This window comes from Copadichromis virginalis, linkage group LG20 (assembly GCF_057382275.1).
Source record: "Copadichromis virginalis isolate Kocher_CV1m ecotype Utaka linkage group LG20, C_Virginalis_male_GT1.1, whole genome shotgun sequence".
In the NCBI taxonomy this organism is placed as follows: Eukaryota; Metazoa; Chordata; class Actinopteri; order Cichliformes; family Cichlidae; genus Copadichromis; species Copadichromis virginalis.
The window spans coordinates 655,001-671,073 of record NC_140637.1 but is presented as its reverse complement, the minus strand read 5'-3'; the positions used below and the strand labels follow the sequence as shown (position 1 = coordinate 671,073).

Here is a 16,073-nt window from a genome sequence, read left to right as displayed (position 1 = left end):
ACCAAGTCCACCACATGGGAGGTTGAGCAAGGTGTGCGTGTTAAAGTGAATGTGTGCGTGTTTAGGTGTGGACTGAAATGATTACCAGGGTGTTTATTCAGGTGTTTATTTAGGCGCAGAGCACAGCTCAGCAATGAGACTTTACGACGTGGCATCACCGCATGATTGGCAACTTTAAAGTCCTGGGTAATTGGACAAATACTGCACTAACTAGCCCTGGCACAGTACATCACTACACGGAGAGGGCAAGGGAGAGAGACTGCTTGGCTAACAGGTCCTGACTCTGCCCACTTTATGAATATCTAGGATGTCTGGGGCTTAGAGAAAGACACCAGGGTATGATAATAAATCTGGCTCTATGAGGCCCAAGTGTACTGCACACATAAACAACAGAAAACACACATATGACATCACAGACAAGCACACATACATGCACTACAGAGCAGTGCTCAGCATGGGCACAGTGCCCCAGCCTGTTAATTAGAACCACAGCAGTGTGGCTAGTGACTGGCTCCAAGAGCAGGTTTGTGACAGAGTTTGTGATCAGCAAGACACACACTCGTGCTCGTAAACACATTACACACGCCCTGTGTTGACCACAAAGTCTGAAAAGCTTGCCAGCATTCTCCTCATCACAGCTGAATAATATGTAGGCTGCATCAGAAGTGGTTTCTGGGTAAACAAATGGGCCGGCGCAGAAGAGGGATTTACAGTTTATTGTGCCATTATGCAAGGCTATGTGCAACGAAAACAAATGCTGGTGCTAAAAGACCATTTTAAGTGAAAACATCTATGTGCTGTGTCGCTCTGTGTGCTGCGAATACACTGAAACCCTCATTAACCAGCTTCTAATCTATTAACAGACAAAATGTGTGAGCTTACTGTAAACCCTTCTTGATTGAATAGATACAATCAAAGGCTGCAGGTCAATTAAATAACAATCAAGGAAATAACAGAGATAAACAAGAACACATACAGAGAGAGGAAAAGGAAGTCAGACACTCCTGTATTTGATTCCACTTAGGCTGGTTTTCACATTATCGGTGTCTAAACAGACTGCCTGAAAGATAATTCCACAGTGACACTTACTATATGAGCTAAAACTCTTTGAAATCTGTACAATCGCATGCAGGACTCCAAGTTTTGCTCCTGCAAGCCAAGAGAAATATATAACAGCAAATGCAAAGGCTCAAATGCTCAGTGGCAGAGGTACAAACGTGGCATCCACTGCATAACAGTGCAGTACAGCTGGACATTCACAACTGTCCTAACTGTGAACTCTTAACCAGCAGCCAGTGCCAACGAAATGTAAACCAGTATCGATCTTTAAGCCTGCTGTGCAAACAAACATGTAAATGGGAACCATTTCTTAGCCTCCAGCGCCAAGATGATAATTCTTTAGCCTATAGTAACAACACATGTGAGCTAGCAACAACTTTAAACATGCAACAAAGCGAGGAGAGACGGAGTCCGTCTGAAATCAAGCCAGTCACTTCAAGACAGAATGTATATACTGCTAGACCAGGATGTGACATCTCCATGGTGATGCTGTGTAAAGCAATTCACATCAAACTCTTTCTTTGTTGAAGCAGGTCTGCAGTTAAAGATCGCTGGCACCATTAAACCATGACTGCAAATCCATAAACAAATCACTAAAGATTTGTGTAGACAAGAAAAATAACACCATTATTCAATGCAATCATTTGCTTCAGTTTCTCAGCTTCTTTACAGGAACGTCTTTGCCCTGGAAGAGCGTTAACTCAATGTGTAAAGATTTAAACATAAAAAAGAAAAGAAGCACATCGGCCAGCAAGGTGATTTTCCTGTGAGTGGCAGCAGGCTTGCTCTGTGCTGGTGAGCTTCATGGTGACCAGCTGCTCTCTCATATTTCAAAAAAAACAACAGACAATAAGTGTTTACAACGAACATCCAGCCCATCTATTTCCCATGTGGAGTAAGTCTGTTTGGTTGACCTTGGATCACATGGCAGCTGTTAAGCACAATGATTATGTCTACACTGAATCCTCCTATTCATGTAGACACATGCAATACTGTCTTAATTAACTGCTTTATTTGTTGTGTTATTGTATACACAAATCTGAGTCTTATGTTGGAGCATTACAGATCTTCATTGGGCCCAATTATTGTGTTTATTTGTCTGTACAGTTGTCCTTTCTTATTTTATCTGAAGGCCTTTATTGTGATAGAAAGCTTAAAGAGAAGAGGAGGAGAGAAACTGAGGATGCACCATCGGATACAAACCTAATATTAGAATAACACTCAGCAAGTACTGACTACATCCCACTGAGACTTTACATCGCATGGCATGTGCACAGTATGTTTGACTTCTTCTCTGTGCATAGCTTTGTTATCTGTTATTGCATTTCTATTCCATGTATTTGCCCAGCACTGTTTTTTCTCCTTTCCTTATTAAAACTAACATTTTTCACTCTGCCTTCACCCTTGCATTCCTTGACCTCTCCCCCCATTAATTCTAAGGCCACCTCTACCATCGGGGCTGTGCCTCTTCTGCCACTCAGCTTTTCCATCGCTCCATTTCTCTTACATTTGAAACCTTTATCCTCCTCATTCTATACATCATTCCCTCCCTGCGCCCGGCCCAGTTACAGACATGGACTAATCCTCTGTGTGTGTTCACCATAGACTTCCCCTCTACCAGTCCCTCATTCTCTCCCTTACTACTTACAGATAGGACCACATCTAGTGTGGTCTAAGCCTATAAATTAGGATTTTATGTCGTTAAATTATGGCTGTGAGTCACAGTAAAGCATGAAAATTAATTAAACCATAAGCCATATCCTAGCTTCCCTGAAACGCCTGAAAGGGTAAAACTTTCCACATTACTCCACACCAACCAGCGGACTTTCACATTTTTCAAGCGTTTTGTCCTTTACACCTTCCATCCATCCAGCAACAAACAGGACAACATCTCTCTGAAACTCAATCCTTGAGTGTTGATTTTCACCTTTTCCTTTTGGATACTTACAGTGCTTTTCCCCATCACTCTTACCTTTTCTGATAAAGCTTCTTCCAGTGTAGCCAGAGCCGTGTCTGTGTTGCTGGAGTCGGTTTGAAGGCCCTGAACCCTTTCCCTCAATCCAGCCACCTGTTTGTCCTTGTCCTTTAACTGCTCCAGCAGGTTCTCAATCTGGGGAGGAAGAACAATGAGAGTGAAAACAAAGGAAATCCCACCAGTGGAATATTGTTGTTAAACAAACACAAAATATTCATCATGACTGATGGAGTCACACAAAAGTTTAGACCGAACTTGGAAAGTTAAGTAGCATTTTTACCCAGTTGTAACCAACTGAAGGCTCACAACTGGAGATTGTTTGTACCCATGAACCGCACACATACTTTTTGGCCCCTGGGGACCCATCTAGAAGAGGAATCAAAACACTGAGTCGTTTGTAGAGCTTCTGACTGCATTTTCCTGCTGTTTTGTCATCGATTCTGATGTGACGTCTCAGAGACAAGCAGCAGTGAAAGCCTCGATATAGCAGTTTGCATCACAAGAATTATAGATGGAAGCACAGCATGCAAATACATTTATTGTATGTCTGTCTATTGGAACAGTAAAAACACCAGTGCACTTCTCTGTGGCTGTGGAATACTTATATTATTCTATGTTTTAATCTACTGCACCACAGCTCTTGTGTTTCTTGTCACTTGTATCACATAAAATGCCTTTTTTTCTTTATATTACTGTGTGTAGATGGTTTTCTGTCATTTCTACAGTTTCTTGCTGTATTTGTGTCCTGAGCTTTTACAGGGTCTGGCCCACTAGGGTCTCATCTCTAGGGTTTACAGAGAATTATCTGAAAAAGAGAAAATAGGAAGTGAATTGCAGTCCCCATGGCATAAAAGGTCAAAGAAGAATGAACAGACTGCTTCCAGCTGACAAGAAAGCAAAATAACTCAAATAATCACTCGTTGCAACCAAGGTATGCAAAAGAGCATCTCCTTCAAGCAGACTGGCTACGATGCAGAAGACCACCGCGTACCGTTCCTGTCACCTAGGAACAGGAAATTGAGCTGTAATTAACATGGGCTCACAAAAACTGGAAAATAGAAGATTGGGGGGCAAAGTGCCTGAATGAGTTTCCATTTCTGCCGTGACATTTGGATGACGGTCCAGAATTTGTCTTAAAAATCATGAAAGCGTTCACCCGGTGCTTATCAAGAGTTCAGGTCAGTAGAGGTGTGGGGGATATTTTTTTGGCACACTTGGACCCTCTCAGCCCCCTGTACAGTCACCTTAGACGTGTGGTGTAATGAGAGATCTGCACCATGGATCGACCGTGGTTCCTCACATGACAGCAAGAAACAAAATCTCTGATAAATGCTTACAGCACCTTGTTGAATTTGTGTAATGTAAACGGAGAAAGTTCCAAAAGTAAAAGGGATCCAAACTGGCAGCAAGGTGTACCTAACAAAGTGGCCAGAGAGCAGAGTGGACAGCGACTCCCATTCCTTGAATCTATGTCCAACAGACAGTGTGGCATTAACAACATTCACTTTATCAGTTTAGTAGTTTTATACTAAGAGTTAATTCAGCCCATTGACTTGCAGGACATCTGCCTTTTTGCAGTTAACCTCATGTTGCTAAAGTGGTGGTGTAATAGTCTTTATCTGATGAACATCTGCAAAACAGAACAAAAGCACGGACGCACACACACAAAAGCACACAAACACAAAACGCTCTGAGCTGTACCAAAACAAAACACTAACAGATGCAGCTGGAGCAGGATACAGTGCCATGCAATGAGACTCCAGAGGTCTACAAATTAGTTTCCAAGGGACATCTGGTGATAATGCATGTTAATATGGTGACAGGGACTTGTACAAGCACATCTGATATTCCCTTGAATTCTGGATTAATATGATTATCATGAAAAAAAGATTACGTTCTTCTTCTTTAGTAGGTTTTTGCTTTCAACAGACAAAGTGTCCCATTCCCTCACCGCTGCAATGAATTAATAACACAACTGACCCAAGTGATCCATTCTCAGATCAGGGCTTGTAAGCCTAACCCTCACCGTCGTACAACAAAAGGGATTCGTTGTTTAATGAACATGAGATTCCAATTTTTCAAAAGCCCTCCGGGCCACCAAGAGACCACAGTTTTACTGCAAAAGTGGCAGGGTAAAAAAAAGTTGCATTCCAGTCATGGGTGCATAGATAGATAATGTTCAAATCTCTGCAGCTATTTTACAAATGAATCCAATTAGACTCGACTTTGGTGTTTTCTGCTCCCTGGAGGGCAAGAGTGAGGCTTTAAGGGAGCCATCTTGGTTTTGGGATTTGAGGGAAAGTGATAGAAGGGGCTGGAAAACGCAGCCAAGACCCCTCGGCTGATCTTGATAGGTTAATAACAGTCATTACACAACCAAGCTAAAGGCTCTGCTAGGTTAGTCCACGACCGATAGAAACATTAGAGCCTTCAGGGAATGATGGGAAAGCTTCACACTACCAGACTTAGATAAAGTTCCCAGTAATTCATGATTGCCATGGGTGTGTTTGATGGTATTTTAGGATGGACACTGTGAGAAAAGGGAGGGGTATATGGGTTGCTCCATTCATTCTTTCATGTTTCTCTCATTTGAAATGAATGGACCAAAGAAGTGCTTTTATTTACTTCACTTAACTGGGATGTAAGTGCACGCAAGTCAAAGCAACAAATACACAATTCTTAGTCAAGGCTGACAGATTATTCGAGACTTAACTCTGTAACAAAATGCAAGAAATAAAGGAGGAAATACATGAAAACAAACTTTGTGGCCTCTGGTTGTTGGGACTCAGTGGCCTTGTTGGCCAAACGCACACACCAAAACATACAGTACACATGCACTCATGCACACCCTTGTCCCTGTGGGCTACATAGAGCCCTATTTTAGGCCAAATTGAGCATGTCACCCCTGGTCCTTAGATAAATGATTACATTCTTCACCAGTCTTAAGTTTGCTTTGGCCTGGTCCTACAAAATAACAACCGCTCGATGAAATATTTAGCCTCGTCGCTTGGCCCGCTGTGAAATTGTGCAGAAAAACATTAGAAGCAACTTAAACCTTATAGCAGCGGATCAAAATAAGCCGAGCGAATCGCGGATATGGGAAAGAGGGCAAGGAATTCTATCAGAATTCTCAAACTTCAATCGCGCACTCTTAGGAGAAATGTCCTGTGTGGACAGGCGAGGAGCAGGGCAGCTGTGTGCCTTTTCGGGAGAGAGGGGGCCTCTCTTCCAGTAGCTCGGTTGTTATGATGAGAACAGCAGTCGCTCATTTTATCTCCCTGTGCATGAGGCGACCTCAAACTAAACTCCCGCATCTCTCTTTCTCTTCCTTCCATGCACACACACGTGCATGCACACGCACACACGTGCATGCACACACACACACACACACACACACACACACACACACACACACACTGAAGCCTTTTATCACTGAACTATTGGGCATATGTCATACCATTCTCCAACCAAACACACCTCCCCATGGAAGCGGACCACCTACGGCAGCCATCTTCCAGACCAGGCACTGCGATGTGGACTCTCCGTTTCAGTAAGTGTGTATCCTCTTGAGAAACCATGACGTCTGTCTCAGTCATCTCCCACACACATGGCGCTCTGCTTTTTACAGCCACGCTGTTTTCACTCTGATAAAGTTATCAAAAAGCTGATATTGCAGGAATAGGTTCTCATTAAAAGTGGGAGTGCTGATGTATACCTATCACTGACCTTGACTCTGAAGATGCTATTGATAGGGAGTTCAAACACGCAGCTAAAAAAATGAAACACAGCAAAACACTTTATTCCATTTGTTCGATGTTCTTGCAAATCCGCTGGGAACCGTGTTTTTGCATTACAGTTGTAGTCTGTTAAATATAATTAACACAAGCTGAGTTCTAAAGTAACGGGAAAGAAGTATCAGGCTCTGTGTCTCTGGCAAAAAATGGTCATCTAAAAGCAGCTTGTTCCGGAGGAGAACCACAAACCCGGTTGACCCGTCTGTCGTCCAGCCAACTAAGAACTAGAACTCTGTGGCTGCCAGAGGAATCATTTCTCCAGAACACAAAGGAGACCAGGGTGGAGTGTGACCACCATAAAAATACAATCATTTGTATTTTTAAAACACTTTTGTACCAATAAAAATACCAAACAATAATTGGGTGCACTTTTTGAAAGGCAACTTACTTGTCATCGCCTCTGAAAATATGACGGCGACAACTGTAAAACCCAAAGATCCTGGCGCTGACATCCATGTGCGCATGCTTTCATATGCTCAAACACACACACACATAAGCAAAAACAATAAAAGCAAAGTGAACAACATGCAGTAACTGTACGCGTATTCCTCTAGAGAAATCTAGGTCACCGTTAAACAGAAACAGTACGGACATCTACATGCTGGAAATATCATACCGCTATGTCAAGCACTCCGCAATCACACGCAGCCATGGTAGTGCATGCTTAAATGTGTGCGCACGCATATTGTTCCCATCTCCAGCCATCAAAGGCTGTTGATTCCTGGATTAATAAAAGGGCTCCTTCCTGCTTCTGAGCACTCAGACACGGCTCTTCAAAGAGAAACACAGCCTATGTCATGAAGAACAGGGAACACGGTGACCTTTTCAGCGTGAGGTGGGTGTGCTTGCACTTCATTTAACCCATGTCCCACCATCACCCCCATCTCTGTCTATGAAATGCAACAACATGGGCAAAACTGGCAGAATGGAAAGACCGATAATATGTATGTTGGCGCCTCCATGTGGTAATATGCCGTCATAAGTTCCCTGTTTAATTTGGAACGGATCCTTTAGATTTAATGTCAGGGATTTGCTTTCAACTGTGTGATTCATTACCACTAAGTTCTTTGAAGTGTGTATATACAGTGAGTTATCTTGTTTACCTTCACTTTACAGAGCAGAGTGACACAAAGGACATAATGTCTTCTCTGGCTTCAGATTTTACCTGCACAACCTGGAAATCCACGAACACTCAAAACACTGCTTCATTTTACTTTTGGTAGCAATACCAGGAAGCATCAACAATGCAGAAAAGGAAATTTCCTACCATTCCCATCATTCCCTAACAGCAGATTCACCAGTACTGAGGTGTATGGCTGAGAATGTGAACGCCAACACGACACAGTGACCTTCAACACCTTTCCCAGATTCCCATCAGATGTCGTTCCTAATGTTGTGCAGCTCTGCTTGAAGATTCATTATTGGTTATCGACCGTAGCGGCAAAGCACAATGACGTCACAAGACGAGTGGTGCCCCAGAGAGGAGTTAGGTGAAGTGTGATGCTCAGGTTCTGGAATCATCCACACTTTGCTTAATGAGGAAAAAGTCATTTATTTTTAATTTTGCTAATGTACTGCTGCACATCAAAGAGAGCAAATGACACTGTCCATGTTTATGAAGAGGTATATCTCGACCACCTAGGCTTTAGAGGAGAAGTATATATAATATTCTTTTCCAACCTTGCATTTGTGAACAGGAGAATAACATTTGTATATATAATTACACATTTATTAGTAATAAATGGCTATAAAAGTAAAGTTATTACAGAGAAACAAGAAAAACAGCTGTTAAACAATGTTGTTACTACTTAATTAAATAATGCAAACAGATTTTTTTTTTTAGCTCTTTTGAAGTGTTGTCCAACACTTGGCTGCAGCTTAGCTAATTGCACAAACGTGTTCTGCTACTGTGTGCTTGCATGTGACTTCATGTCAGTGCTCGGCAATGCCATGAGACCAAAAAGGAGCATGCAGAGGCAGACAAGCAGGCAGAGCCAAGAATAAAAAAACCAGCTGAAATGCAACTGGAAGCAAGCGAAAGAAACAGAATTCTCTACGGGTTTCACTACGATTACAACTACGGATTGTAACTCTTACAGAAGCTTCCTCACCATTACCCCAACATTCATTCTGCTTCTTACCACCAGTGACTGCTCACAAATACAAAGGTGCTCTGTGTTCTTTAGAGAAACATATGCTCTCATTTGTATGCAGCCACAAAGGCACGTAAACATACACAAATGTAAACAGACATTCACGTTGTGCTCACAGACAAGCAAGAATACATAAAAACCCTTATAATTCAAGGCTACTTTCTTATATATGTTTACAAGCAAGCAACTCTCATTGTATGAGCTCATTTAAGAGGTCATATTATATTTTAGAAGATGGGAATATCATTTATTGTCCCTCATTTGGGAAATTCAAGTGTTCCAGCAGCAAAGTGACAGGCAGATGGAGTATGCAGTTTCCCAAAAAAGCAAAGAATAAAGTCCAACAGTCGAACAGCTGCTGGGAGAAAGGACCTGCGATAACGCTCGTCTGTGCACCTAGCATGCAGCAGTCTGGCACTGAAGGAGCTCTCCACTTCTGCAACAGCTTCATGCATGGGGTGGAAGACATTGTCCAAGCCATAAACAAAGGATGTGTTTGGATACCTGCATTTTAACTGCAAACCTTTTGTAAAATCTACATATGAAAAAAAGAGTAGCTGGTCATACTGCAAGTAATTTTGGAAATGCATGAAAACATAAAGGGGTGTATGCAGGAGTCCAATTCTGGTTCAGCCTCCTTTTTTCTTTCCTTACAGAAAGTTCTTAAAGAGATATGCCTGTACTCACAGAAGCTGTGGTAACAAAAGCATGTTTCCTTTTATCCGTTTCTTTTCTTTTTCACCAGACCAGCTGGCCAATAACAGCAAATTGGGCTTTTCAGAGGGAGCGCGGTCTTGAAGAGGGAGGAGCTGAAACAGTGTTATCCACAGAAGGCGCTGCATTAATGAACAGCATGAGAGAGAAGAAAATATGTTTTCTGAACATGAAAGAAAGGGCTTCTGTTAAAGCACAGGCACTAAATAAAATTGGTAACCTCTAAATGAGCATAAAATGACCTCAATACATGAACTAGGTTAAAGCAGAACACCCACAAATTTTCTGGTCAGATATTATGTTAAATAGGTCGAAAAAAAGAATTTGGACAAAGAGGCCACACTGAACAACAGGCTCCAGAGTAAAACGTGTATAACAAAGTAGCCAAAGCATAAGCGTTTCTGCTTCACTAGAGCTTATAATTGAAAAGCCAGTTAGAGAGGAAAAAAACAACAACAACAAAAACGTTAGGAATTAAATATTTAACCTCCCACCACCTCAACCTACCAATTGGGGGGAAAAGTGCGTGCACACAAAATTATAATAGGGGTCTGAGTAATTTCAGATAAGATCTTGGGAACAAATGAGGGCAGCTGTGAGATGGATAAAAGGCAATGGTTTACAGTTATTTTAACTTTGCTTGTTGGCTAAAAGTAGAGAGGCTCGTTCTGCAGATATAACACAGCCTATCTGAACTACAAACACCTCTTTAGACTGTTTCGACACTGACGTAACAGATGCATCCAAACAATGGCAACATTTATAGAATATTCAAGTAGCCTAATATACAAGGTCTACTGTTCGTGTAGAGCTTGTGCAAAGACACTTTGATTTGAATACATACCCAAAGAAGCAGGAAATCATCTCCACTTGTATACTTCTGGACTTTCATTGTAACATGTGGCTTATTCTGAACATACAGTTCCAGCCTCTGAAGAATACAGGCACACAATCAGGTTGTGATTATTATCACGAATGTTGGGCTGGGGTCAGGCAATGGGGGCTACATATAACATTTACACATTTGACAAGTAGACGTCCTCCCCCTCTCTCCGCACATTCTTCCAGAAAGTAATTCACTCAGAAACCTTCCACGTGCATTCATACATATCAATTAGACATGAACCCACACACGTGTAGAGATACAACACCCACAGACCTGCAGACAAAGGGGATGACGGAGGTGCAGACAGAAAGACGAAGCAAGCATTGTTTTCCCACTGATTTATTCTGGTTGACCAAATAGCAAAGTGAGCGGGGAGAGACTCCTGCAGACCCAGACAGACTGCACTTGTGCAAGCTAGGCCGTATGTGAATGTGTCTGTGTGCGTTGGCCAAGTTGATCCACGTCCACGATCTTTAGACTCCAGACCCTATCTCTGCCCCCCTCAGCTGTGGAATGCTGCAATGATTGCTGGGTAATTACCCCGATGCTTTAGTCCTCTGCTCCCAGCACCATTAGTATTAAATCTTTTCTTTTTCTTCACTTTGGAGGGAGGCAATGGCCGTCCTTTGATCAGAAAGAAAGAAACAAAGGAAGAAAGGAAGAAAGAAAGAAAGAAAGACTGGCCACCCGGCGGGGACCACAGCAGCTGTCTCCACCTGTGGCTTCTGACCCAGGCCCACTTTACAGTGATCTGGTCAGACAAGTGAAATGCAGTGTACAGTCGTATAATTCAACTCCAAGTGGTCAAAGTTTGACCCATTTTCTCCTGATAGTATTAGGCATTAATTTTATGAAACACTAACACTGGACTGCCAGCAACTGTGGTGGAAGCAGGTCAGCGTGAGTGATAGCGTGTCATCATCATGATACAGTCAGATTTGAGCTCTTCATTGAGTTGGAGAATCATCAAACACATTTGATTACTTGAACTGAAGTATGTATTTGTGGTCAGGCAAAAGATGGCCTGGAATAGCTGGGGGCTGACATATGGCCCAATGCTAGGGTTGTCTTGACTGATGTGTAGCCTGGCTCCAATCAGCCAGCCTCAGGCTCTCACCATTAACCCTGGCTGATTGCTGATAGGAACAGAGGGGGATACAGGGAGGCCTATCACAGGCAGTTTACCAGAACCTCCCCAGCTACGATGGGCTTATCTGCAGCCGTGTCTCTGCGCTGTGATTGGTCAGCTGGAATCCATTAGGATGAAAGGCATTGGTGGCCTCATCACAGATCTATCAAGATCACACACACTAAAGCAGGAACATGAACGTAGATGTGAAGAGTTATCTGCACGGATCTCTGAGCTGCTGCACACACAAGCACTCACCTGGAATACGCACACAGAATCCTACAGATGTGTGCAACAAAGGCATATACTGGAAAATAGACGAGCAAACTGACCGGCATGTAGCCGGTGTAATCAGAGGTCTTCCAACAGACCTGCTGGAACACCTTTTACCCCTTTTATCCCCTGAGAATCATGAATATATCTTTGCTTTGGCACATCGCACTATTATGTGTGTTTAGCAGTACGAAGAGCTGATTTTGTTTTTTTAATGGAATATATTTGGCTTGGACTGTTGACATGACAAAAAAAGCAGTTCAAACGGTAAATATAAAACTCTCTAAAATAAGCAAAGCTTCCTGGTTTGGATTAGAAAATCTACTGGTTAAGAAAGAGTACCAAAAGATGACAACTACAACCCTTTTTAGATTTCTATATCAAAACCTGTGGACATGTTTCCATCAGTATTAAGGGCTGATCTTACACCAAAGTGTCACCAGACATAATAACCTGTTTTAATTGAAAGCGCTTATTAACAATGGCAGCCCTCCTCTACGTGGCCTCACCTCAACAGCTGCAAGTTGATTTGGGCAGGCAACTAAAGTTTCCACAGCAGAATGTGTTAGCATCACTCCAGATAGACATTTTAATCACGTCTGAGCCCTCCAAGCAACTAATTATACTCAAATTCACCTGGGAACAGAGCACAGAAGAAGAAAACGAGCGGAAACACATGCAGCAACGGGGGAACAGTTAAAGGTAAGAGAAGCTGTGAGATGCACTGCGAACTTGTAGAGGTGGAAAGTAAGGGATTTTGCAGTATACTTAGTCTTCAACACGCTCAAACCTGTAACTGAAGCCACCTTGTGACTATCCACACAAAAAAGACACACTTGTTATCACTGTTTTGTTAACAAGGTTAGAAAAGGTAACTGTTTGACATGCTCAGTGATAATCAGATGCACACATCTGTTTGTCTGTTTAGCTATTTAACTACCCTAGCTCACCTGCAACCACGACAACAAAAGGACCAATTCAAACTTGGCTGTAAAATACACCTAATTCTAACCTCAACTATAAAAAACTCTTAAGCTAAAACAGCCTTTGTCTCAAAAGGTCTGTCCAAAAGGGACAACCAGTCAAAACGCCCTCACTTTCCAAAACTGTCTTCACTTCCAAGGTCAGCACAGCTATTCTTGTCAAGTTGCAGTGACATTTCACTGTGGACAGCCTCACCCAAACCCTAACCCCTTCATTAGGACCAGGCTTTGGCCCCCATGAGAACTACTGGTCTCCACAAGGTTGGTGGACGCGGAAAAAGCCTGTTAAGATGTAACAAAAACGCACACACCTACACACACACAATAAACACTGTGTCAATGCTGGACTAACATTTTCCTTCTATCAACATGCAGCATTTCCTCTTGCTATCCATATGCATCACACTCAACAGTACTAGTGTGTTGGGACGATGTATAAAATATTTGGGGGAGAAATGGCAAAGAGAGAAAGTGGAACACTGAAGGATGTTTTGGGAAATATCTATGTGGGTACAAAAGGTGTAACATGTAGAAGACATTACAACAAGAGACATTAAAATGAAAATCTTTCAACCAATGTGAAAGCTCATTAACGATAAAACATTCAAGACAGAAGAACAATTGCTCCAGAGAGACAGTGAGCTGAGAGCTGAGTGGGGGAGGAAAAAGAAGAAATGCACAAGGCCAGGGGACAACTGGATTTATCTTCATATCAATCTCTTTCTCTCTCTACTTTTCTTCACAATCAAAGGGCTAGCCATGTTGATGAAACCAGGCCAGAGCCAGTGATGACACCAGGCCAGAGCAAGTGCTGAAAGGGTCTGGCAGAGGATCCACTCAAACAGAGGTTGGTTCCCCTGAGAATGTCTGAGCGAGACCTGCTAAGCACTATAATAGCTATAAGAGGGGCCCTTGTGTACACGGCATCCTTCCATATAGACGCACAAACATTCACACATTGTGCTCGGTCTGCAGCACATGTAATCCAATCTCCCTGCCTGTGGTTGCTATAGGAGGCAACATGATAGGGGATACTATACTTCCATGCATACAGACAGCCTTTTTAAAAGCATGAATATGGATTGAGATGACCACAATGTTTGAACATGAATAACATATGTAAGCCAAAACCACACCACAACCGGCCATGCATATGTACCTCCCACAGCCCTACCCCCTCAGAGAAAGAGGAAGAAGAAAAAGAACCAAAAATGAAAAAATAAATAAATAAATGCATCATTATGCATTGGTCATGGTCTCATAGACCAAGAGCTTGAACAGAGCTTCCACTGTTCTGCATGATACACAAGACCAAAATGCCCACACAACTTCTTTTTGTCATTCAAAGACCGTTTCCTCATTATTTTTAGTTAAATTAAGCCTCTTGCTATTAAAATCACCCCAGGGCTCAAACTATAGCAGTGACATCATGGTACCATGCAATAATTCATGGTGAACATCCATGTCGATGCCAGCAAGAGAAAATTCCTCTCACTCTCTTGAAACAGAGAACAAGGCAGTAATGGCACAAACTGCAATTTAAGCTAGTCTGTGTAATCATTTTAAAAAAGGGGTAAAAACGCACCACATGTCAGAAACCCTTAAATATCAAATTCAAAAGGGCCTCACAGACATAAACATGACTTTACTGCATCTTTATGAAGCTGTTAATTAATACAAAAAATGAAACCAATAAATCTGTTGAGGAAAGCTAAATATGTCATTAATTAGTATGTTTAGATGAAAACTAAACCAGAAATTCCACAGAAAAGAAAAACTGCAAGAAAACAGTAATTATTCAAAAATCCAAGATAACACAGGAGTGGGCGGGGCAAAGCAAAGGACGCTAAACTGCAACGAAGAACATGCGAGTAAACGAGACTGATGCCGCAAACCTGTTGTCCTGTTTTCATTTACATTCGTTTTTTCAGCTTCCTCCCGTCCGTATCGTATTACACTCACATCCAACAGGCTGTTCTTGCTCTTAGATACAACGACACACACTGACCCACACAGGAATCCAATATCATGCACCAGTTGACCTGTCATCAGCCTTTATCATTCTCACCAGCTCTCTGGGTGGCGGGTGCTGTTTGCAGTGAAGACAGAGAGCCTGTCGCGATAAAACAGATGCATCATCTGAACCCTCAAAGCTCTTTTCATCAGCGGGGGAACATATATGAGAGATTAATAGCTCTATGAAATCTGTTTAGTTGACTCACTGGAAGCTGAAAATTTTATGAAGAGGCTTGGCACTTTCCATAAGATTTAATCTAAACCTCATTACATCGTGTCATGAAAGTAAAAGCAGTGCTTGTACACAGCACATGGTTTAGCTATTGAAATAATATTCTCAGGATGTTTTTTTCTTTTCCCCAACTGTGCGGTTTGTCATATCAAAATGTCCCTAGTGAGGGAAATGTAACCCCACGTTTTTTAGATAGAGTTATCTTTCACAGAAAAAAAGAAAAAACTTTATTCAACACTGAGAAGTCTTCAGACACAGCTGGGGGTGTGGGGGCTGGTGGCGAAATAACTTCAACAGGATAAGACTGGTAAGGAAACGAGCCACACTCCTGTCTTTCCTCTTGTACACAGATCTGTAAGTTATAGCCCAAGCCTGCTGGGAAATGGGAAATTTGGGAAACAAATCAGTACGAAATGGTCAGTTTACAGAGTGGTTACAGTGCGCACAAAGTTAGTCAAAGAAGTGCACGTTTCAAAGGAATCATATCTGGAGATCATGACTAGCATTCCCATTCCACTTAAAAATGTGACCCAGATAGCAATGACATTAAGATATCTTTTTAAAAGGATTAGTCACGTGACACGGCTGGTTCTCCCAAAGACCACATTTGCTCACATTCTTTGGGGTTATTTAGCCACACAAACACATACAGTCATATCTGTCAAGGCTTTCTGGCAACAGAACACACCAGTTTAAAAATCATGTAAATTACAGAAACACTGAAACTGAGTTCTTTCTTTGTCTTTCTTTTGTTTTTAATTAAATTCATTGAATTTGTATCTAATGTCAGCAATCAGTTTCAGAAAAAGTGCAACATTTAGTCTTCTGTTGCATCACATCTTCTTCTTTTAACAACATC

General features: G+C 42.0%; 1 protein-coding gene across 1 annotated transcript in view; it reads right to left on the bottom strand.

Moving 5' to 3' along the window:
• Positions 1–16,073, bottom strand: part of LOC146683881 (ERC protein 2) — a 165,848-nt gene that overhangs the window by 104,734 nt on the left and 45,041 nt on the right. The window contains exon 8 of the mRNA XM_085444868.1: positions 3,032–3,169. Within this exon, the coding sequence (XP_085300994.1) occupies positions 3,032–3,169 (138 nt within the window). The remainder of the gene's footprint in view (positions 1–3,031; positions 3,170–16,073) is intronic.